The sequence below is a fragment of the Panthera pardus genome, unplaced genomic scaffold (genome assembly GCF_024362965.1).
Source record: "Panthera pardus isolate Hobbes unplaced genomic scaffold, ASM2436296v1 HiC_scaffold_1, whole genome shotgun sequence".
Classification (NCBI taxonomy): domain Eukaryota; kingdom Metazoa; phylum Chordata; class Mammalia; order Carnivora; family Felidae; genus Panthera; species Panthera pardus.
In genome coordinates this window covers 10,041,548-10,064,242 of record NW_026526654.1, presented here as the reverse complement: position 1 = coordinate 10,064,242, position 22,695 = coordinate 10,041,548, and the positions used below count along the sequence as shown (strand labels likewise).

General features: G+C 49.4%; 1 protein-coding gene across 4 annotated transcripts in view; it reads left to right on the top strand.

Annotated features, from left to right (window-relative positions):
• SPACA7 (sperm acrosome associated 7) overlaps positions 1–19,020 on the top strand; it is a 28,138-nt gene extending 9,118 nt beyond the window's left edge. For all 4 annotated transcript variants that reach the window (XM_019443870.2, XM_019443872.2, XM_019443871.2 and 1 more), the window contains 4 exons: positions 269–376; positions 3,038–3,109; positions 16,803–16,880; positions 18,849–19,020. In XM_019443870.2, the coding sequence (XP_019299415.1) occupies positions 269–376; positions 3,038–3,109; positions 16,803–16,880; positions 18,849–18,865 (275 nt within the window). In that variant the 3' untranslated portion in view covers positions 18,866–19,020. The remainder of the gene's footprint in view (positions 1–268; positions 377–3,037; positions 3,110–16,802; positions 16,881–18,848) is intronic.
• The last annotated feature ends 3,675 nt before the right edge of the window (positions 19,021–22,695 follow it).

Sequence of the window (22,695 nt, the reverse complement as noted above, 5' to 3'; positions counted from 1 at the left end):
GGAAGTTCAGCACTTTCTTGCAATTGTGCGCCCAGATGTGAATTCCGGTTCCTGGGACGAACACCACCCAGCATCTGCTGGGGCCCAAACTGCTGGGTTCAAGGCGGTCAGATGACGCCTGACTCCGGTACATCTCAACTTTCCAAGGCACGTTTTCAGTAGACCTTGACAACTGTTAGCGTTCCGTAAGATACAGTGTGGACCCAAATGTTCGTGTGTGTGTGATCAAAAATTTGTTTCCTTATTTTTTCCATGGTCTTCATCAAAGATGACAGCATGAATGAGAATTTTGAAGTTGGTGGCACTCAGAATTATCATGGACTCTCCGATAATTCACAATTCTCTATTGGCAGTGAGGACAAAATTTTCAATAATGGTAAATGCAACACAGTAATGCCCTTGCCTTAGGAGAAGGTGGTGGGGAGGACAGAGGAGCCAGGCAGATGTACATGGGGAAGTCCCCATCACGGAGGATGAAAGCGTGGCTGGAGAGAGATTGAGGCTGCTTCACTCCAGTTGGGCTGATTTCCGGTCTCATCGAGGAACCGCCTGCCCACCACCCCTGCCCGTGGTTCTGACCCAGAGAAGCAGAGCCTGGCAGGAAGGTCCCGGCAGGCAGGTGGCCACTAGCCGGGAGGAAGGGCCGCCACACTGCCCGCCCCTCCCACACATCAGCTGGGTACCTGCCCCTCCCTGGGGGTCAGGGGTTGGGCAGGGAGAGCCAGTGTCGCCCCCACCACCAGGGAGGTTCCCCCAGAGTGAGGGAAAGTGTCCCTCCAACGGCCAAGGTTGCTGAAATGAACTCCAGTGTTCAGGCTCTGAGGCTGAGGAGCTAGCCCCCCACGGGGTGACAGATCTTTTCCTCACCCTAAAGATGACGCAAAAGAAAGGTGCCCATGTAGCTCGCGGGACGCCTGGTCCGTGAAGGGTTGTGGCAGGCTCTAGAGAAGAGAGCTTGTGAAATGGCAGCTTTCTGCTTCCATCACTCCTTCTGTGTTTCTTTATTGGGATTTTTGCCCTGAGGAAGAGCTTGTACCTTATTTATTCATTCACTTACCCCAGATTTGCCTTGGGGGGTCCCTCCATTTGGCTCTTTGGTCCTGTTACTGTGCCCCCTCCTTCTGAACACCTCCCCACTTTCTGGCACCATGAGGTGTTCTGGGCCTCTAGCCCCCCAGCCCCAGCCCTGGAGTCGTGATTCTTTTTCACCAAAGGATGGAACTTAGAAACAAAGTGGGTGTCAGGTGGACTTGAGTAGAATGTCATTGCCTCCTTCAGCAGGCTGAGCTGGGAAGTATGTGACCACACACAGAGACACACACGCACGCATGCACATGCACACGCAGAGACACGTATACACAGAGACACACACTCGTGCACACGCAGAGACATGCACACACAGAGACACATATTTGTGCACATGCAGAGACGTGCGCACATAGAGACACACGCTCGTGCACACAGACATGCATGTGCATATGCAGAGACACATGCTCGTGCACACGCAGAGATGTGCACACACAGACACACGCTCATGCACACAGACACGCATGTGCACATGCAGAGACACATGCTTGTGCACACACAGAGATGTGCGCACACAGAGACACGCAGTACACATGCAGAGACGTGCACACACAGCTAGACACATGTACACAGATAAGCACATGCACACACAGACACACATGCGTGTGCACACAGGCACACGCAGACGTGTGTGCGTATGCAGACCTACAGACACACATGCGTGTGCAGATACAAACACACACAACCAGTCACGCACACACAAATGTGCAACACAGGCGTGCACACGCACAAACACAGAGGCACGTGCACACGCAGCCATATTAAACTGTCTCCCTCTTTCTCTACGTAAAACCATGACCTGCAGCTGACAGGCCTCCATCCCGCTCCTTGGAACTTTCTTAAAAATCTGGCTCCCATTTCCACAGTAACTGAAGCACTTGCTTAGTCTAGAGACTTCGGATTGCTCCCCCCACCCCTTGGGAAAATCAGATTGGCCAACAGGAGAGCAGTGTCAGTGAGGAGTTCTTTGTCTCTGTCTCACGTGTGGTTCGCAGGGTCACCCGGGGCACGTCTTTCCTCCCGCCCTTTCTGTGCCCCTCGTTTCCCGTGAAGCCAGGCTCATTCCTCATGCTGTTGATGTTAGATGTTTGTATTTGAATATGTGGGCATTACTATGGTTTTGGAGGTCATCATGATAGACAGAGGTATGTACTAGAATCCGCTAGTGGCCCACCACGTGCATGCCTAGTGGGCCGTCCCCACGAGTCCCGTGTTCCCTTGGGCTCAAATGAGATTCACGTACACTCAGATCACCTCCCTTGTTAGGTGAGGGCGCCCACCAGGCTCTGCTTTGTCCCCTCACACCAAGCTGGGAGCCACCGCACACCCTTAAGGGAGCTGGTGCCTGGTTCTCCAGCGGGGCACGCCCCTGTGCCAGTGAACCACGCCTCGTGCCCGCCGTCTTTCTACTTGTTTCCATTTTACATTGTCTCTACAGTTCTGCAGGGTGCCACGGCAACAGCCTGCTGGGCGTGTGTTTGCATGTTGTTGGAGATGTAAATTCTCCTAATTGGGAGGTGGGGCCAGCAAACAAGTGAATACAAGGTGTTGATAGATGACGCCTGACTTGATACTTGTGCCATGGCTTTCCAGAACACGTTATTTTTTAAAGCTTATTTATTTATTTTGAGAGAGAGAGAAGGTGCAAGTCATGGAGGGGCAGAGAGAGAGAGAGAGAGAAGGAGAGAGAAAGAACCCCAAGCAGGCTCCTCACTGTCAGTACAGAGCCCAATGCGGGCTTGAACCTACGAACCGTGAGATCATGACTGGAGCCAAAGTCGGACACTTAACCGACTGAACCACCCAAGCGCCCCAAGAACACATTTTTAAATAAAATTTGAAAATGATATTGCATTTCAACTTAATGTTCGAAAATAAAACATAGCCGAAACGTTCATAAATGTGTAATCAAAACACTGTCTACCTGTTTTTTCCATGTTCGTCATCGAAGAACCCAGTACTGACCAGAGTTACCGACTCAGCAATCCTGAGGGTTACAGTGAATCACAGTTCTCTTCTGGTGGTAAGGACAGAGTTTCCAATGACAGTGACTGTGACTCAGTAGCTACCTCTGCCTGCATGCCGGGAAGACGGGGCGGGAGAGTCAGTCTGCCTTGCTGCTGTTACAAATGAGGACATCTTTGCCCTGTGTGCTATAACTGTTTTCTTTGTGTATTTGAATGCTGTTGATTTTTGAAGGCTAAGTATTATTCTGCTCTCTTCTTAAATCCTTTTATTGTTTCAGTTCATTTTAACATTGATGCTTTAGGGTTTTCCAAACATACTGCATTATCACGTACAAATAGAATTTTCTTCTTCTTTACCAATGTTTATGCATCTCATTGGTTTCTCTTGTCTAATTGCATTAGCTCGTGTTTCTAGAACAGTGGTTGGAAGTAGCAGAGTTAGTGGGTTTCAGTGCCTCATTCACAGTCTTAGCAGAATAAGTTTAGCCAATAAGTAAGATTCTGGCTTTTGGACAAAGACTTATGTATTTTCATGTGTAAAAAAAAAGTATCCACCAACTTTTTTACATTTTGTCCCGACCATTTTCATTATCTTTGGCAATGCTGAAGTTTTTTCTTTAGATCTATTAATGCGGTGAATGATGTATGCATGGATTTTCCAGTGTTGAACCAACCTTGCATTCCTAGAACAGATCTCACTTGGTCATGTTCATTGTTTTGGATCCTGCTCGTTGGTGTTTTATTTAGTAATTTTGCACCCAAATACAGTTCATAGGTGGTATTAGTCTGTAGTGTTTTTTGGTACTTTTTATCAGATTGAAATGTCAGTGTGATACCTGCTAATAACAAAGATTTAAAAATTTTTTTTCTTTCTTTTTGAATCTCTTAGAAAATTTAAAGAGCATTGAAACCATCTGGTCTTTTCAGACTAGTCAGAAATGCCCTGTGAAACCATCTCATTCTGGTGCTTTTCCTAGAGTAATTACTCAGTAACTCTCTATTTCTTCTAGGCAAAGTGATTCATTTAATCTTTCTTAATCAGATGCAGTCAATTTTAGCAATGCATATTTTTTTAGAAAAACATCCATTTCTTCTGTGTTCTCAAACGTATTTGCAAGGAAGTCTCCAACTCATCGCATTATTTTAAAAATATCATTTGTTTCTACTGCTATTTCCCCCTTGTCATGTCTTATTTTATAAATATATACTCTTTTTTTATCTTCCTTATTAGGTAAACCAGCATTTTGTCTAATGTATTAATTTCTTCCCAAGATCTAGGGTATTGGCATATTAACTAACTACACCGAGTTTCCATTCTGCACCCCTATTTATCTGTGTCTTTGTCATTACTATTTCCTTCTTTATGCTTTTTTTGTAGTGAGCTTTGCTGCCTTTCCCAGTCTTCGGGCTGAGTGGCTCACTGACTTCATTTTACCAATAAGTGGTTGGTGCTCTGCTCTTTAAATGTGTCCCATAGATTCTCATATATCATGTTTTCATTGTCATTATCTCCCAGAAATTCTACAAATTTTAGTGCATAGTTCCTTTTTACCCAAAAGTTGTCTGAGAGGTGTTTTCTGATTTCTAGGTAGTAGGGCCTTTTCTCTTTGTTTCTGTTAATAATTCCTAGTTTGATTAAACTATGATCGGGAAGTGTTTTCAGTAGTGCTACTGTGTGGCTGATGTACATTTTCTTTGTGACCTGACATTAATTTCTGTGAATGCTGCGAGAGCACTGAGAAGGTGTGCACTCTGCCGGGGAGGGAAGGGTACTTGTAGTATCTGCTTATTGATGATGTGGTTTAGGCCCCTCTCTGCTCACCTCTTCTTTTCTCCCTAATCTTTCCCTAGAATGGGGTGTAAATCCTCCCACTGTACACATCCTTGCATTTCCTGTAGTTTTTGCTTTACGAGCGTGATTCTTGTGACATTTGGCGCAAGGATGTTCATGAGCATTATCTCTCCGTTACGAACTCTAGCTTTCGGTATTAAAAAGAGCCCTTCTTTGTCATGTTTAATGCTTTCGGGCTTGGATTTTACTTTCCCTGATGTAAGGGTCACTACCACCTGCTTTCTTGTTATTTCAGTTTACCTGCTGTGTCTTTGTCCATTTTTTCATCTTTACGTAAATAAGCTGTCACGCTGTAAGTACACAATGTGTACTTGGATCTTGTGTTAGCCCTTTCAGTGAAGAGGAAACCGCCTCATGAAGTCCAAAGCCTCCCTCCAGGGGGAGGTGTCGAGGAAGCAGAGCCTGGGCTGTGACGAGGCCCCAGGCCCCCAGTCACTTCCTCTTCCTGCCGCAACCTGAGCCAGACTTTCGAGCGTTTGGAAAAAGCTGAACAGAAGTGTTAAGACAACTCCCACCTCAACCTGGCCCCTAAAAACTGAGGGAACGATGCACAGTAGAGCTGGGGCTCTGGTCTCTGGGGAAGCACGGCCCCTGCTTTGTTCCCTGCCCGCCCCCCACCAGCCCCACGAGTCCCCTGTGTGTTCCCAAAGGGGCTGCTGTGTCCTCCTTGTCACCCAGCGCTTTGTACCAGGCAGGTGTCCGTGGGCTCTGGATGAACCAGCTGTCAAGGGGATCCTGAAATCGTGGGGTTCATTTGAGCAAAACACTGGCCCAGATGCCACTGTGGGAATATGTGGAGGAAACGTGGATCCATTAACACCCAAAAAAGGCAACATTCCATAATGTTTCACAACTTCACAAGCCACTGAAAGGCAATTCGATAGAATCGTTGCGTGTTGCGTGTGGTGGGTGCTCTGGGACCCATCGGGGGACCCAGGGAGGCCCGTGTGATGGCAGAGGAGCCGACTGGAGAACCAGGAGAAAAACGGAGAAGGAAATCTTTTCTCTAAGCTCTCAGACAGCGAAGGACAAAGACAGGCCGTGGCAGAGCAAGACGGGATGAGGACATGAGCGCATCCGGAAAGAAACCGTCTCCCTCGTGAGATCAGCGCCATGGGCTCCCCAAGCCACCTTTCCCCAGGAACCGGCCTCCTGCGGGGGCACCACGCATGGGCCAGGAGATCAGCTTCCCGGGGGCAGCAACACTTGTAAGGCCGGTGCTGATGAGGCTCCTGTGCCCGAGACCCAAAGGGCCAGGTCCTGCCGGCGGGGAGCTGTGAGCACGTGAAGACCATGGGCACAGGCGGCCCCCCACCCTCTGCTAGCCCCCCAGGCCGCTCCAGAGGCTGTCCTCCTGCGTGCTGGCTTCCTGTGCTGTTGACACCCGTTGTCGCTCTGTCCTGGGGGCAGAAGTCCCAGACGAAGGTTTTGGCAGGAGGCTCCTTCCAGGCCGTGAGGGAGTCCCTCCCACGCTCTCCCAGCTCTCAGGGGTCTCCCCAGGCCTCCTGGGTTCCCTGGCTTGCAGCAGCCTCCCCGACCCCTGCCTTGTTACCACATGCCTGCTCCTTACGCACTGCTCTGCAGCTGAATGTCCTCCTCTAATTATGACGCCAGTCACGCTGGATGGGGGCCGCCCTGCTACCCGTGGGCCGGCTCTGAACTGGTCACAGTTGCCGCAGCCCCGTTTCCACGAGGCCACCACGTGAACTCTAGGGCGCCCCAGGACATCGCCTGGCAGTGGACACCCTCTGTCAGTGCCCAGAAACAAGCCCGGGGTGTCCTGCCGGATGTGGACTGCAGTAAAAAAGAAGTAAATGCTCTGCCGTCTTATTTTCACTAAGAGATCGTGCGAGGGTCAGAGGAGCCTTGTCTGGTTTGCTGGGCTGTTCTCGGTCCCAGTGACCCGGGGCCCCTGACGCCCGGCCCTGGCCAGGGAAGGGCGGGGACCGTGGGGTCCTGCGGGGCGGTGGTGGTGGGGAGGCCCCAGCTGGCCGGCCGGGAGGTTGTTTCTGAGTGATCGGTCGCCTGGAGCCCCGCCCCCACGTTCCCATGAGGAGGCTGTGGTCTGGGTGGGACAGTGACTTTGCAGACTTTGGCCCGTGAGCAAGGACGGACCTGTGTTCAGTGTTGCCAGGCCGCTGCTGTGCTGCAGACTGAGAGCTGTGGGTGTTATTTGTGGGCTGCACGTGCATTTTTGCCCCGAGCCGCGTTGTTGTGGGCGAGAGACCCTGAGGCAGTTCAACCAGCACGTGGTTGTCAGTGACAATAGCAATACTTCTTCAGCCCGTCCTTGAGTACCTCGCGGTCGGAGACACAGCCCTGCAAAGTCGTGGCTCCCACATAGCGGGGCAGGTGCTGAGGAGGACGGGGACAGGTGACCTGTGGACGGCCCCAATACTGTCGCGTGCGCAGTCTGAAGCTTCGAAGGAGCAGGGAGTTGTGTGTGGAGCACATTGGGGTGGCGGCCCCTGACCACCAGGGGAGGAAGCCACCGTCACTCCTCTCCCGATCCAGGAAAGCAGATTTAGTGGCTGTGCCACAGCCAGTGAGAGAACAGCCATCGCCCAGGGGATGCCTCCTCCATGACTCCAGGTCCGACGGCGACAAGCGTGGCTGCTTCTAGGAAACCCCGCGGCCCCCGGAGGCCCAGAGCAGCACAAGCAGGGCCCCCCACAGGCATGCTCTGGAGGGCGCCACATTGCCCCAGGGTAGCTGCAGACAACAGGCCCTCGGCAGAGACTTCCCGAGCGAGTGGGCAGGAGGGTCGCTGCTGACGCTGGCATCCACCGGGTCTGCCGTCTCCCAGAAGCCGCGTAAGCATAGTCCTGTCCTCAGAGCTAGCAGACAAGACTAAGAAACCCACCGTGTGGAGCACGAGGCGTGTATCTGGGTGATGGCGATGTCAGTGGAGACGCACAGATGGACGCTCCAGGTACAGGGACAGGTAAGGGCCTCACCTGAGAGAAGGAAAGCTTAGTGTCTACAATGATCTTTTGACTTGAAAAGCCGTCACTTCTGTCCTTCCTTGGGAGGAACCACAGGATCCCACGGTTGTCTGCGAATGTTTTCTAGTCAAGGCTTCTATCCACTCCCCTCTGCGTTTACTCCCTGTACTCCTCTGTGTGCATCCACGGAAGGGGGACACGAAGTCCAGAGCTCCGCTAACTGTGATGGGCCCTGGCCTGTGCGCCCCTCCTGGACAGGCACCAGGAGGCACCCTTCTCGTGGCCCCCAACCTAGCACCCGGCACAGCGGCTGCTGCCTGGCGTTTGCCGAATCAGCGAGTCAGCAGGTGAATAGTGCAAGTGTCATCAATGGTGCATAAGTATGAAAGGTAATCGTCCCTCCATGACTGTTACAACCATTGCAGCAACAGTGACGTTCTCCCCCTCGGAGCACTCACCGTGTGCCTGGCCCTGTCACATTCAAATCACCCTGAGGGACCTCACGGCGGTCCTATGTCGGGACCTCAGGCCGGGGAGCCAAGGACCTAGCCCTGGAGATTCACACCGCTTCCAAGGGCATTGGAGAACCCGGGGCCGGGGCTCCCCTGCAGCTGCCTGGAGCAGTGAGGACCAGCTCTGTGACCAGTTCTTGGTTTTTCTGGCTCTGCCCGTGGCACTGCAAACCCTGCCTCCACCCGTCCTGTCTTTCCCACCTGCGCTGTGAGTGTGCAGGACGGGTGCCAGGGAGAACAATGGAGGTGATTTTACCTTTCAGGTGTCCCTGCAGGAAATGATTTCCATCTCAGAAGCCAGCAGCCAGCGCTTCCTGCCTCCCTGGGGTGCCTCGGGGGAGGGGCCCTCCCCAGCTTTTGTGGGCACATCTATCTAGAACTTTCTCATGGCCACAAGATAACATCATCTCCAGTCCAGTGCTCTGGGCCAGTGAGATTTGCGGACACTCTCTTCCCTTCACACTGACTTTAGGACGAAGGGGACTTCTGCTCGTTTATCGTCCTAGACCCCCAGGTGTGCCGTGATTTCATCTACACTGGGTTAGAAGTCAGTTCATGTCATTTGTAGACAAACAGGCCCCTTAGAAACCAGTCTTCTTCTTTGTCTCTGGTCAACAGCGAGCAGGTTTTGGAAGCTTCCAAATTAGAAGGAATGAGTAGATTAGAACACCTCCCTGAGGACTAGGGTCTTAGGCTGAGCCACTAGAAATGACCATGCAGATCAAAGACGGTCCGATACCCGCTCCCGGGAACCTTTCGGGGCCCCTGCGGCTCAGCGTAGCTGGGCACCCCCAGGCGTCCCTTCTCTCTGAGCCCACGCAACACGCAGGCCCCTCTGGGAGCAGGTGTGCATCCTGGGCCTGTGGCCACAGGCGGGCATTTCCCGGAGCTCCAGACCCCGCCCCCAGCGGGCACATGGGCGGGCTCTCAGCAGGGCGGTCAAGCAACCCCACGTGTTGAGGACTCATTGCTCAGGACTACGCTGAGCTCCACCACCGACTGCCCCAGAGACAAAAAAGTATAGACACCACAATGTCGTCCTCCTACGCCACACCTGGGGACAGCACGGCAAGGAAGGTTTAAAGTAGGCTCCAAGGAATGAATCTCTAATGTGAAATTCTGGCCACCACAGCAGGGCACCTCTTGGAAACTGACGGGCTCTCCTTCCTGGGCTGGAGCCCTTCTCTCCCGCTAAGCGATAGGTGGGACTGTTCATGTGATATGACCGTCCCCTGGGGGCACGGGTCATTTTCTGCTTGATCTCAACCCCGTGGTGTTTGTCATCTGCCAGTGGAAGTCCAGCTAACCTTCCTGCCATCCTTCTCGGCGGAATGGGCCTGGAAACGGACAAGTGTCTGTGGGACATGGGACGTGGGAAAGAGTGCAGGGCAGAGAGGAAGAGCCTGTCAGACCCCGGCTCCACTGCCTACTGGCTCTGCCATCTTCGAACCTGTTTCATCATCTGTAAGCTGGGAGTCATAGTGCCTTAAGCTGTGGGGTCATTGGGACAATTAAATTGGTTGAAAAGGTAAGAACTTGGGGCAGATCTTGATTCATAAGAAGTGTTAGGCGTTATTACTAGACTTTCTGTGTTTTAGTAAGATTCAGTGCGATACAGGGAAATTCATCCTTTCTAGAGTCATGTAACCATCACCACAAATGACATACAGAAGAGGTCCATTACCAGAAAATTCCACGCTGCTTCCACAGAGCCCTAATATACTGACCTGTGTCCTGTTTCTGTAATTTTCCCCCTTCCGGAATGTCATACACTACAAAGACCATGTAGACCTTTGAGTGTAGCTTCCTCAACTAGCACAACGCATTTGAGACGCATGCATGTTTGCCCGTAATTATTCGGTTCCCCTCCCTGCAGCCCCTGCTGGCTTACTCACTCACCAGCTGAATGAGCTTGGGAATTACAAATAAAGCCACTGGAGATATTCCCATACAAGGTTTTGGGTGAATAAAAATGTTCCTTTAGTTTAGGTAAACAGCTAAAGGTATGGCAGCTATATTTTACTGTATAAGAAACTGTCAATGGGGGGCACCTGTGTGGCTCAGTGGGTTGAGCGTCTGACTTCAGCTCAGGTCATGATCTCAGGGTTCGTGGGTTCGAGCCCCGTGTCGGGCTCTGTGCTGACAGCTCAGAGCCTGGAGCCTGCTTTGGATTCTGTGTCTCTCTGTCTGCCCCTCCCCCGCTTGCACTCTGTCTCTCTCTCTCTCTCTCAAATATAAGTAAAAACATTAAAAAATTTTAAAGAAGAAAGAAAGAAAGAAACTGTCAGCAGAAGTTGCATCCCTGCTAGCAGAATTGGAGCGACCCTGGGTCCTCCTCAACACCTGAGATTTTCTGTCTCCAGGCCGCTCTAGCAGACGCACAAGAGTCTCACTGTGGCATGGGTTTGCACTTCCCTAGTGACTGGTAATCCCGAGCATATTTTCCTGTCTTTATTTGCCATCTGAAGATCTCCTTTGGTCTAGTGCCCATTTTCCTTAGTCTGTTTTCTTACTGTTGAGTTTTGAGATGTGTTTACACATTCTGGATACAAGTCCTCTGTCACGTGTGTGATCGGAAAGATTGCCTGCCAGTCTGTGGCTTGCTTTTCATTTGCATACCAGTGTCTTTCAGAGATCAGAAGTTCTTAACATTGGTCAAATCCAATTTATCAAGTTTCGTTTTCAGTGTCAAATAAGAAATCTTTGCCTCATTTAAAGTCACAAACATTTTCCACGTTCTCTTCTGGAAGTTTTAAAATTGTAGATTTTACTTTAGGGCTGTGATCCATTTTGAGTTAAGTTGTGTATATGGTGTAAGATAAGGATTCTTTTGTTTTGGTTTGATTTCTTGCATATTGATGTCCGGTGCCAACACCATTTTTTGCAAAAACTCCTCTTTCTCTGTTGAATTGCCTGTGCACATAGTTGACAATCAACTAGTCATTTGTGAGCCTGTTTCTGGCCTCTTACTTTGTTCCACGGACTTAAGATCTACTCTTTTTCAGGTGTCACATTGTCTTGGCTACAGTACGTTGATACCAAGATTTGAAATCAGGTAGTGTCCTCCCGCTTTGTTCGGATTTTCAGAATCAACTTGGTTATTCTGGTTTCTCTGCCTTCCCTTATACATTTTAAAAGTGGCTTGTTAATTTCCGCAGCCCATTCTGTTGGGACTTTGGCTGGAATTGCTATGAGTCTATACATCAGTTTGTCAGGCACCGACTTCTTAACCGTATTCAGTCTTGCCCTCTGTGGAGGACACTGTGTATGTAGGTCCTCTTTGGTTTCTCTCACCAGAGTTTTGTAGTGTTCAGCATAAAGACTTTGCATATGTCTTATTACATTTATGCATAAGTATCTCATAATTCTTGATGTGATCATAAATGATACTGTTTTTTAAATTTCAACCCCCGGTTAGTCATTTCCAGTGTATAGAAATGTGATTGTTTCATACAAGACTCTGTAACCTTCCCCCTTGCTCAGCTCACTCTTGTGTTCCAGAAGCTTTCCTGTAGATTATTTAGGATTTACTGCTTACTGAATCATATCATCTGTGAATAGATTTTTTTTTCCTTTCCAATACATACACCTTTTATTCATTTTTCTTGCCTTACCCCACTAGTTCCAGTACAGTGTTGGAGGTTAAATACGAGTGGTCAGAACGGGTGCCCTTTCATAAATTAGGTGTATCTAATTGCAAGCATAGAGGACTTTTTTGGTAAAAAGTCAGATAGCAAATATTTTAGTCTAAGAGCAATATGGCCCCTGTTGCAACTACTTAACTAGAAGCAGCCAGAGACCACACATAAAAGAACAGGTGTGGCTATATTCCAACAAAACTTTATTTACTAAAACCAGTGCTGATCCATACTTGGCCTGTAAGCCACGTTTACCAACCCCTCGTCTACTGAAATGATCGGTTGGTTTTTCTTCATTCTGTTCATATGGCGAATTACATGTCTTCATTTCTTTTTTTTTATTTAATTTTTTTTTAACGTTTATTTTTGAGACAGAGAGAGACAGAGCATGAATGGGGGAGGGTCAGAGAGAGGGAGACACAGAATCTGAAACAGGCTCCAGGCTCTGAGCTGTCAGCACAGAGCCCGACGTGGAGCTCGAACTCAGAGACTGTGAGATCATGACCTGAGCCGAAGTCAGCCGCTTAACCGACTGAGCCACCCAGGCACCCCTACATGTCTTGATTTCTGAGTGTTGAACCAGGCCTGTATTTCTGAGATAAACCCGTGATACAGTTTCCTTTTTTATATCCTTTGGATTCAATTTGCCAAAATTTAGTTAAGAATTTTTGCATTTATGTTCATGAATGATGTTGGCCTATAGTTTTTTCTACTTGATGCTTTTGTCTAGCTTTGGTTTCAAGGTACTAATGGCCTCACAGAATGAATTGGGAAGTACTCCGTTTCCTTCGGTTTTCTAGATCTGTCTGTATGAAATAAATATTACTTCTACATAAAATGTCCGATAGGATTTACCAATGAAGACATTAGGTCCTGTAATTTCTTTGTGGGAAGGTTTTTAAGTACGCATTTTATTTCTTCTGTAGATAAAGGGCTGTTTAGTGTATCTGTATGTTCTTTGGTGAGCTTTGGTGGTTTGTGTCTTTAGAGGAATTTTCCCATTTCATCTAAATAGCGGTCTCTCAATGCCCTTTTTAATGTCTGCAGGAACCATGGGGCTGTCATTTCTCTCACTCTTGATATCAGTAATTTGTGCCTTTTTTTAAATCCCTGGTGGTCTGATCAGTAGTTTATCAATCTTATTAATCTGTCCAGAGAACCAGGCTTTTGGTTTCATTTTTCCATGTTGTTTTTCTATTTTTTTTATCAGAGTGATTTTTTTCTTTTAATTTTCTTTTTTTTTCACTGCGAATTTTGAGGTTTTTCTCTCCTTTTTTTAATGACTTGTTAATGTGAATACTTAGGTCGTAGACTTGAGGCTAACTCTCTTTTTTATTGTGAATGTTTAGTTCCTTTTAATTCTACTTTAATCCCACCCTACAAATTTCAATATGCTGTGTTTTTATTTTTGTCCGTTCAAAATGCCTTATAACTCACCTTTTAAATCTATTCTTTGAGCCGTGGGCCATTTAGAAATGTGCCATTTCATTTTCAAATATTTGGAGACTTTTCCAACACCATTGTGTTACCGATTTATGATTTATTTCTGTTTTGGTCAGAAACACACAGTGTATGACTTAGATCTTTTTAACGCATTTTTAAAAACTTTAAATATGGCCCAGAATACAGCGTTCTTTAGCAAGCACTCCCATGTGTGCCTGAAAAGAACGTGTACATGTTGTTGATTTGCGGAGTCACAACAATTATAAATGTCAATTAGATCAAGTAGCTGAACTACCTTGTTCAGGTCTCCTACACCCTTATTGAGTTCCTGTCTCCCCATTTACTCGACTATTAAGAGAGCAGAATTTAAGTCTCAGACGATCACCGTGGATGTGCTCACCGTGCCTTTCGGCTCGACCAGCATTCATTTCACGCCCTTCGAAGCTCTTTCATTGCACTTCATCCGTATGCATAAAAATGTGGAATTGTTCTATCTTCTGGATGAATTACTGCTTTAACAGTAAGAAATGACCCTCTTTATTCCTGGCGATATTCTCTGTTTTTGTCTAATATTTAAATAGCCACTCTAGCTTTCTTTTGATCAGTGTTCGCATGGCTGATCTTTTTATTTTATTTTTTACCTCCTTGTGCTTTATATTTAAGGTGGAATTTTGTAGACAGTGCATAGCTGTGTTTTTATGTAATTTGACACTCTGTGCTTCTTGAACATTTGCGATACGGTGTTACGATAAATTTTGATATCCTTGCCCTCTAATTCTACCTATAGAGTCATTTCTGGGCCAGTTTTGATTGGTTGACTCTGGTCATTATAGGTCATATTTCATTGGTTATTCTCATACCTGCTCCTTCTTGTTTGGATGCCAAGTATGAATCTCACTTTCTTGGATGTTGGATATTCTATTTTTAGAAAATATTAGCAAGCCTTGCTCTTGAACCCACTTAAATAACTTTGAGGTTCACTTTTAAGCTTTGTTAAGACCAAGCAGCCCTTACCCCAAAGGCTAGTATTCCCCGATACCGAGGCAGTAAAACTCTACCCGATGCCTGTGTATAATGAGGCTCTTTACGTTTACCAGCGAAGACGCCAACTTTTTCTGGCCTGTGTGAGCTCTGGAGATTGTTCTGCCACCTTTTTGGGTGGCTCTTGTTCCACGCTAAGGCTTCCTGTGGCTTCTCACTGACCCCTACTCAGCTGGAGACAGGGCCACCCTCTGCAGTGTCCGAGTTCCCTCGCCTCTGCTGCTCTGGCCTCCCCAGCCCCTCCCCTCCTGGTGACACCACAGGTCTCTGCCTACATCCTCCCTCATCACACAGGACCAGAAACACTCCAGGCAGGAACCAGAGGCTCATGGGAGCCCCTTGGCAGTCCCTCCTCAGGGGTCACTGTCCCTTGTTGCCCATTGTCTGATGAATGGGAAATCATTGTTTCATATAATTTTTCTAGTTTGTTTTTTTTTTTTTTATTAAATCGGGAGGATAAATCTGGTCCTTGTTACTCCCATATTTTCCAGGCGTGAAAGTTCAAATAGCGGGCTCTCACATATAGGAAAACCCCTGCATTTCAACTCTGGTCAAAGCTTCAGGGTACCCTAGAAGGAGCAGAAGCCAGGGGCCCTGCCTCCCAGGTGCTTTCCCAGCTGGACCACGTGCCACCTCAGTGACCTCAATGCTTTGTGTCCCTGGGGTCTCATCCACAACTGGAAAGTAAACATTTCCCACAAGCCTCATCAGTGCATTGATGTTCAGGTGGAACCACACCTACACAGTCCGTGTAAATGTCACCATAGCACGTGAAGTCCTAACTAAAGATCGTAGTCCAGAAATGAGCATTTTGAGATGCACATGTTTTATACTTATTAATGAATTATGTGTTTCCCTAAAATTCATCAGTCTGAATTATCCACCAAAATTTCCTAAGCAATTTCCTCTAAAAAACATAAATGTGGTTTTAAATATTGAGCGAGAGTATGATGTTGGCAACAATCTCCGTCACCAGAAGGACACAGAGGCAGATGGCAATTGTGGCCTCCAGGAGGAAGCTGGAAACGAGGTACCAACTATTGGAAATGGCCTTACTTTCCACAGTTTTTTTAATTTTTTTCAGATTTTCAAATTCTACCATGGGCTTATAATACTTATAAAAATATGAATTTGTTACCTTAAAATAACTTTGAGGAATGTTTTAAAAGCCAGAAGCACTGGGGCGCCTGCGTGGCTCAGTCGGTTGAGCGTCCGACTTCAGCTCAGGTCATGATCTCACGTTTCGTGGGTTCAAGCCCTGCGTTGGGCTCTGTGCTGACAGCTCAGAGCCTGGAGCCTGCTTCCGATTCTGTGTCTCCCTCTCTCTCTGCCCCTTCCCCACTCATACTCTGTCTCTCTCTCTCTCTCTCTCAAAAATAAATAAACATTAAAAAAAAAAAAAAAGCCAGAAGCACCTTGAAGGATCTGCCGAGAACCTCTCTCTCTTGTTGCTGGAACAGCCAGCCCCCTGTGTGCTATCCAGAACGTCCAAAAATGCCCCACGACCCAAAGCACCACTCCCGACCTCTGGAATGTGCCTGGACTTCGGGCTCTGTTCCAGCCTGCGTGCCGCGCGGGACACAGATAATTTTATGCCCTAATCAGTGATTCGCGGCTGGCCTTCGCTGTAACAAAAGATTCGTCCTCTTGCTCGGTGAATACCTGCTGAGCACGGGCTGGGAGGCTCCAGGCAAATGAGGGGCTGCACTTTTATAAGCCCACAGAGCAGCCGGCCACCAGGCAGGACCCGCGTGGTGGACAGATGGGCTGGCTTGAATGTTTTCCTTGCGTCTTCCTGCTGCGCTCAAGTGGAGTTTCGGGAAACCTTCAGGATGGCAGTGTCCTTGTTATGCTTGGAGAGCGGGGCAGCCAGGAAGGAGAAGGGGGAGAGCGCCCCGGGCAGTGGCAAAGGCCACACCCCCGGGGAAGGGAGCCTCGTGGGCGGGCCGTGTGGGCCTCTCCCCCCCGACCCGCGCCGTGAACCCACACTGCCCTCTCTGCAGCGGTGAGATGGGCCCCGCAATTCTGGGGTAAGGGCGGTTCGGGATGGGGCGTGAGATGTCATAAAATACGCGTCCGAGGGACCGGGAGCATCACCTGAAGGACGCAGGCTGGGGCGGCAGCATGAGGAGGAAGCCACAGGGCCGTGTCCGTCACTGCCCGGGGCCGCACAGGCCGCAGCTCTGGCTCGGGGGCAGGCCGCCCTCACCTGCGAACTGGTGTCCCCAGAGCTGTCGTTCTGAGGCTGGAAAGGTGTTTGGAATCGTGACTTAACCCTTGGCCAAATCCTGATCATTGTACTTATTTTTTCCCCACAGGAAAGAATTTAAAAAATGATCAATATAAAAAAACATCAGTTCTGGACAAAATCCTTCAAAACATTGGAAAATCTTCAGGTAAGTGGAATAATAGATAAGTGGGTCCTTGTGCTGGGATGCCACCCCCACCGTGGAGAGAAGTAAACCGTCTGCTCCAGGGGACAGCTCTCTGGAGGGGCAGATGACTCAGTCCCTGGGCAGACTGGCAGGGACCCCCACGGGTTTCCTGTGTTGTCAGTGCGGGACTCCTGGCCCATTGAGTCCAAATTCCATGAGTCCTGGGCCACGTGTGGGTGTCCCCTCCCTTCTCAGCTGTCCCTGGGACCTGTGGGCCCACCACTACATACCAAAGGACCAGGCCCACAAGGTCCCCAAGACTCCCACCCGGGGAGTCCCACACCTTTGAGCGCCCCCGCCCTCTGCCCTCCCCACTCCTCCCACCCCTGCCCTTTCAGACAACTTCCTAATTACTGAAGTTGGTCCACGAATTTCCCCTGGTGGCTTCTGCCCGGGCCCCGCGCTTCTTCCTGGAACTTTCCAGAACACTCCTGAGCCTCTTCTCCAGGCCAGTCCTCCTCCTGGCCTCCCAGCCTCTCCCAGGTAGACTCTGTAGTCCCGTAGACAGTTCAAATCAGCACCTCCTGCGTTCTTTCTACCACACACCATTAGTTGGGTCCTCGTAGAGCCAAGTGCAGGACCAAACACTTACACCTGGCCACCTTCATTCGCCTCCATCAGTGCTCACTGGGCACCTACCACGGGCCCACACCCTTCTCAGTTCTGGGGACTGAGCACCGTGGACACGGACCCCTGCCCTCGAGGCGCCCGCATTCCAGGGGAAGGTTAGATCGCCCTCCGCTCCAGCCTGCTGGGACACTTCTGGGTCCAGCATCTTGCGGTCAGCCGCTCCTTCAAACCCCCCTCCCCCAACCCATCATCCTCTTGCGGCCAGCCTGCTATCTTGTCCTTTGTTTAAATGCCCAGCAGGGTGGAGCCACAGAAGGGTCACTAGAGACCTCGCATTGTGTGACTGGTCACCAAGCAGCCAGGAGCCACTCTGTGCAGGGCCAGAGCCAGCCCTGGGGCCCCGAAATTGCAGGCCCCCCACGGTCTGCACCTCCCCCCAGTGGGACAGCCCAGTGCAGTCGGGGGTTGAAAGGGGGGTGAGCGGTTGCCCCGCCCACCACAAACTTACCGACCGGTACTGACATCCAGCCACTTTCTGCTGCTTTAGTCAGATGTCAGGGAGACTTTGCCAAATCCCCAGTCCCCGGGCCCTGAGAGTTCTGTCGTTGAGAACAGGAACGTCCCTATGGCTCCAGTGTCTGAGGCAGGACCTTTCCACATTGCACGTCCTGCACGTTGGTCCTGGGCCTGCCTGTCTGGGGGATGGGCGGCGGGCACTCCTCTGGTGCCAGGGCTGGGGGCCCAGCAGTGCGTGCACGGGAGGGACCGAGGTCCTTGACCTCCCAGAGCCTGACATCACAGGACTGTGTCCACAGGGGGTGCCCCCGAGGGGAGGGGACACCCCCAGCCCAGCCCAGTAGTGTTCAGAGGGGCCGCCACCGGGTTTGGAGGCAGAAGGCTGTGGCAGTGAGGCATTAAAGGGTGCGGCCTGGCCCCCACCCGGTCCTACCTCCGCGACCGCCTCCCCACAGCTCCTCCCCTCTCTGCATCCTGGCCTGGGCTCCCCAAGATCCTGCCAGGGCTCTCCCCACCTGGCCCACTGCCACCCTCACCCAAACCCACACCTTCCCCTTCTCCCTCATGCAAACAGTGCCTCCGAGTTTGCCCTGACCTCTTGGGGCTTTGGCTTGCCCCCTGTTGCCTCTGCACCCTTGCAAGCCCGTTTCCCCCCACCCAGGACTCTCTCTTCCTGCGGTTCCTTCCAGCCCCACAGCACCTGTGACTGCTGCCCACAGACTGGGGACACTGGAGGCTGGCTTCACGCCTGTAGTCCTGCACCAGTGGGACAGTCCAGGAGGGTCTGAGCCACAGGATGAGCAGGGCGCCTAGGATTTCTCAAGAAACTCTCTCTCCAAACAGGGAGCTCTTCCCAGTAAGTGGAAGAGGAGGGTGAAGCTCCGAGGAGACGCAGAGGATGGTCAGCAAGGCCACCCGCCCCGAGGGAGCCCCCTCAGCAGGAAACTCCAGACTTCGTGAGACCCCACAGCCCCACCCTCAGGAATAAAGAGCATATATGTGCACATACTGTTAACCACGCTGTGCGAGGAAGTGTGTTTTATTCATGAGTCTCAAGTAGAGCTTATTTGTTTAAATGTTAAGGTTGAGGGTATGTGGGTTTCCTTTTGTTTTTTTAATAAACAGAAATTACTGAGTCTGAGAAAGGAAAGGCTTGAGAGGCTCCTGTTTTCTAACAGGATAAGGCTTGAGGACGCTTAGCTTCTGAGTGTTGTGTCCATGAAGAACCAGAGTCACCTGCTGCCCCCCTCCCGTGGCAGCGCCCTGCAGAGTGCACACACGTGTACACAAAACACACACGGAACTTCTCCGCATCAGAATGTGTACCTAGCACGGGAACACGCAGGTTGGGTCCCTGTGGTGCAGACGGTGAGCGTGAGCTCCAGGGGGCGTCTGACCCACCTACGGCATGTTCGGGGCTGACCAGAACATTTCTCTGAGCAGGTTTTCCTACCCAGACCCACTCTGACTGTGGACAGGTTACGCCTCTGCTTGATCCATGGGGTGAGGCTGGGAAAAGTTACTCGGGACAGCGTGTGGCTGCCTCCTTTTTCTAAATGGGCAAGTCGGTGGACATTCATGAATCAGGTCCTAAAACAGCCCTGGAGAGAGAACTTCTGCCTTGAGGCCGTGTTGGCAATGGACTGGTGTTTGTTCTAGAACACACACCCTTCTTATTGGTGGTTGCCGGCTGCCCACACTTCTCCAGTGAAACAAAAGTCCTCTCTTCTCTATCCCCAACGTCATCAAGTCATTGGTAGTGTGGAGGCTCGGGGCATTGGGACCAGAGGATCGAGGCTTTCAGCCCATCCTGTGATCCTAGCCGAGGACCCCAGGCAGAGAGGGGACACAGGACTCCCTCGTCACCAAGTGAGTCGGTGGCAGAGCAGGACGCAGACACCCCTTTCCTACTTCGGCCCCTCCATCAGTAAACGGGTATCTCAGGGGGTTGGGGTTTGTTTTTGCATACAGTTCTAGTTTTTCTGTCTTGTCACTTCCACTTGTCTCCACTCAGAGGTATTAGGTGGCCCTCTCATCGCCACACCATCACAGGGTCCCTGGTGGAGCCAGTCCCGGCCGACTCTCCCTGCCAGGCATGCCGATAGCATCCTTGGTCCCAAGCAGGACCTTGCAGTGTTTATCCCCAGGGGTGCTCTGACAGAGCAGGACTGACCTCGATAAGATAAAATGTAAAAACATCATCCACCAGGTCCCCCCACCCCCTCCCTCACTCTCACGGGATCCCTGAGTACGGTGATTTTCAAAGCTGAAAATTTAATGAGTTAATAGTCTGCGCACATCAGAACGTCTCCTCTCGGTGGTGGCTCCCACGTGTCCAGACCCTGCGTGTGGCAGGGGATAGACGGTTGCTGAGAGCAGCTGAGAACTACATTTATGGACAAGAACACAAACATTAGCATTACTAACAAACATCAGGTGATCCACTAAGTCTGAGCTGGAGGGAGTCTCCCACTGGGTCCGGAGTCGAGCTGGGTGAGAGCTCCACGGAGAAGACGTGGACGTGACCCTCTGGAGGCAGGAAGCACATGGGCATGGGCACTGCCACCCGGGGCACAGAGTGATCCCCTGTGATGTGTTATGGGTTGGAAAAAGCTTAAAAATACTGATTTGCTCTATGATTTCCATTTCGGAAATCGACCGAGGCCTGCTTCATGGCCAAACATGGACGGTTCTGGTGACTGCTCCCCCTGGAAGTCAGGAGGAATGGGTATTCTGAAGGTGCTGGGCACAGGGTCCTATAGACTCATCAACTGTCTGTTTCTACGGGACGTGCATTTGAGTCCCCCACGATGATTGTGAGGGACTCACCCTCTTACGGGGCTGTCAGTTTTTCTTTATATATTTCAAAGCTATGTTATCAAGTTCATAAAGACTAAATTATTATATTTTTCTGGTGGACTGAAGCCTTAGTTGTGTGACATGTTTCTCTTTGTGTATTTCTTCTTGCCTTGAATCTACTCTGTTTGGGGGCGCCTGGATGGCTCATTCAGTTAAGTGTCTGACTCTCGATCTCAGCTCAGGTCTTGATCTCAGGGTCATGAATTCGAGCCCTGTGCTGGGCTCCACGCATGTGCTTAAAAAAAATCTGCTCTGTTTGATATTAATAGACATAACCACACTAATTTTCTTTTGGCTAACGTTTGCATGGTATTCATCTTTCATCTGGCAACCTTCACCTTTTCTGTGCATTGTATTTCATGTATATATTTTAGGCACTAAATATAAGGATGCATTTTTTGAAATTTCTTCTTTTGCTTTTTAATTACTTAATCCACATACATGGAATGTATCTAGTGATATATATAGCCGGGTTTATATCTACTGTCTTACTATTTGTTTTCTTTTGTCTCCCTTGCCTATGTTTTCTCCCTCATTACCTTATTTAAGTCACTCAAGTATTTTTTCGTTCCATTTTCCCCTTTATTAGATTAATTATGTATTCTTTTAATATTTAACAGCCTTGTTAGAAATTACAATATGCACCTTAGACTTTTTTTTAATGTTTATTCATTTGTGAGAGAGTTGTGTGAGCTGGGGAGGGGCAGAGAGAGAGAGAGGGAGAGACAGAGAGAAAGAGAGGATCTCAAGCAGGCTCCACACTGTTAATTTAGATCCCGACTCGGGGCTCGAACTCATGAACCATGAGATCGTGACCTGAGCTGAAATCAAGAGTTGGACGCTCAACCACCTGAGCCCCCCAGGTGCCCCTACATCCTAGACTTATTACAATTGAAAATAAATTAGTGCTTTTACTACTTCCTGAGAAATGCAAGGACAGGAGGTTATTTAACCCCATTAACAACTATCTTTTGTATTATATTCATCATGAATTTTTTACAAATGTCCTAAACACCACAGAACATTATAGTTAGTTTTATACAGTTAATATTCATTTAGGTTTACCCATATATGTACCCTTCCTTCTGCCCTTTATTCTGTAGTGCATTTTTAATGCTTCCAACCGACAATACATTCCTATGACTAAAGAACTCCTTGTAGCATTTTAGTGTGGCTCTTCTGGGTGTGTCATCAGGCTCGTATTTGTCTGAAAATATCTATATCTCCATTTTCGAGGAATATTTTTACTAAATACATAGAATTCTGACTTAGCAAGTTATTTTCTTTCAGTGTCTCCATTGTCTTCTGCCTTCCATAGTTTCCACTGAGAAGTCTGCTGTCTTCCTCTGTGTTCTCGTTGCTCCTTTGACGGTTAAGGCTCCTTTCCTCCTCTGGCATTTTAATTTTTTTTTTTAATGTTTTAATTTATTTTTGCGACAGAGAGAGACAGAACATGAGCAGGGGAGGGCCAGAGAGAGAGGGAGACACAGAATCGGAAGCAGACTCCAGGCTCTGAGCTGTCAGCACAGAGCCCAACGCAGGGCTCGAACCCACAGACTGTGAGATCATGACCTGAGCCGAAGTCGGACGCTCAACCGACGAGCCACCCAGGCGCCCCTCCTCCTCTGGCATTTTAAATACTTTCTCTTGTCTCTTGATCTCGGCAGATTTACAGCGATGTGCCTGGATGTTGTCTACTGCACTTATCGTGCCCGGATCCAGCTTATAGTGATGTTTGAGTCTATGGCTTCGTTTCTTTTGTGAGTTTTGAAAAATTCTAATCTGTCTCTTCAAATATCAATTCTGAATGATTTCTCTCTTCCCCCTTCTC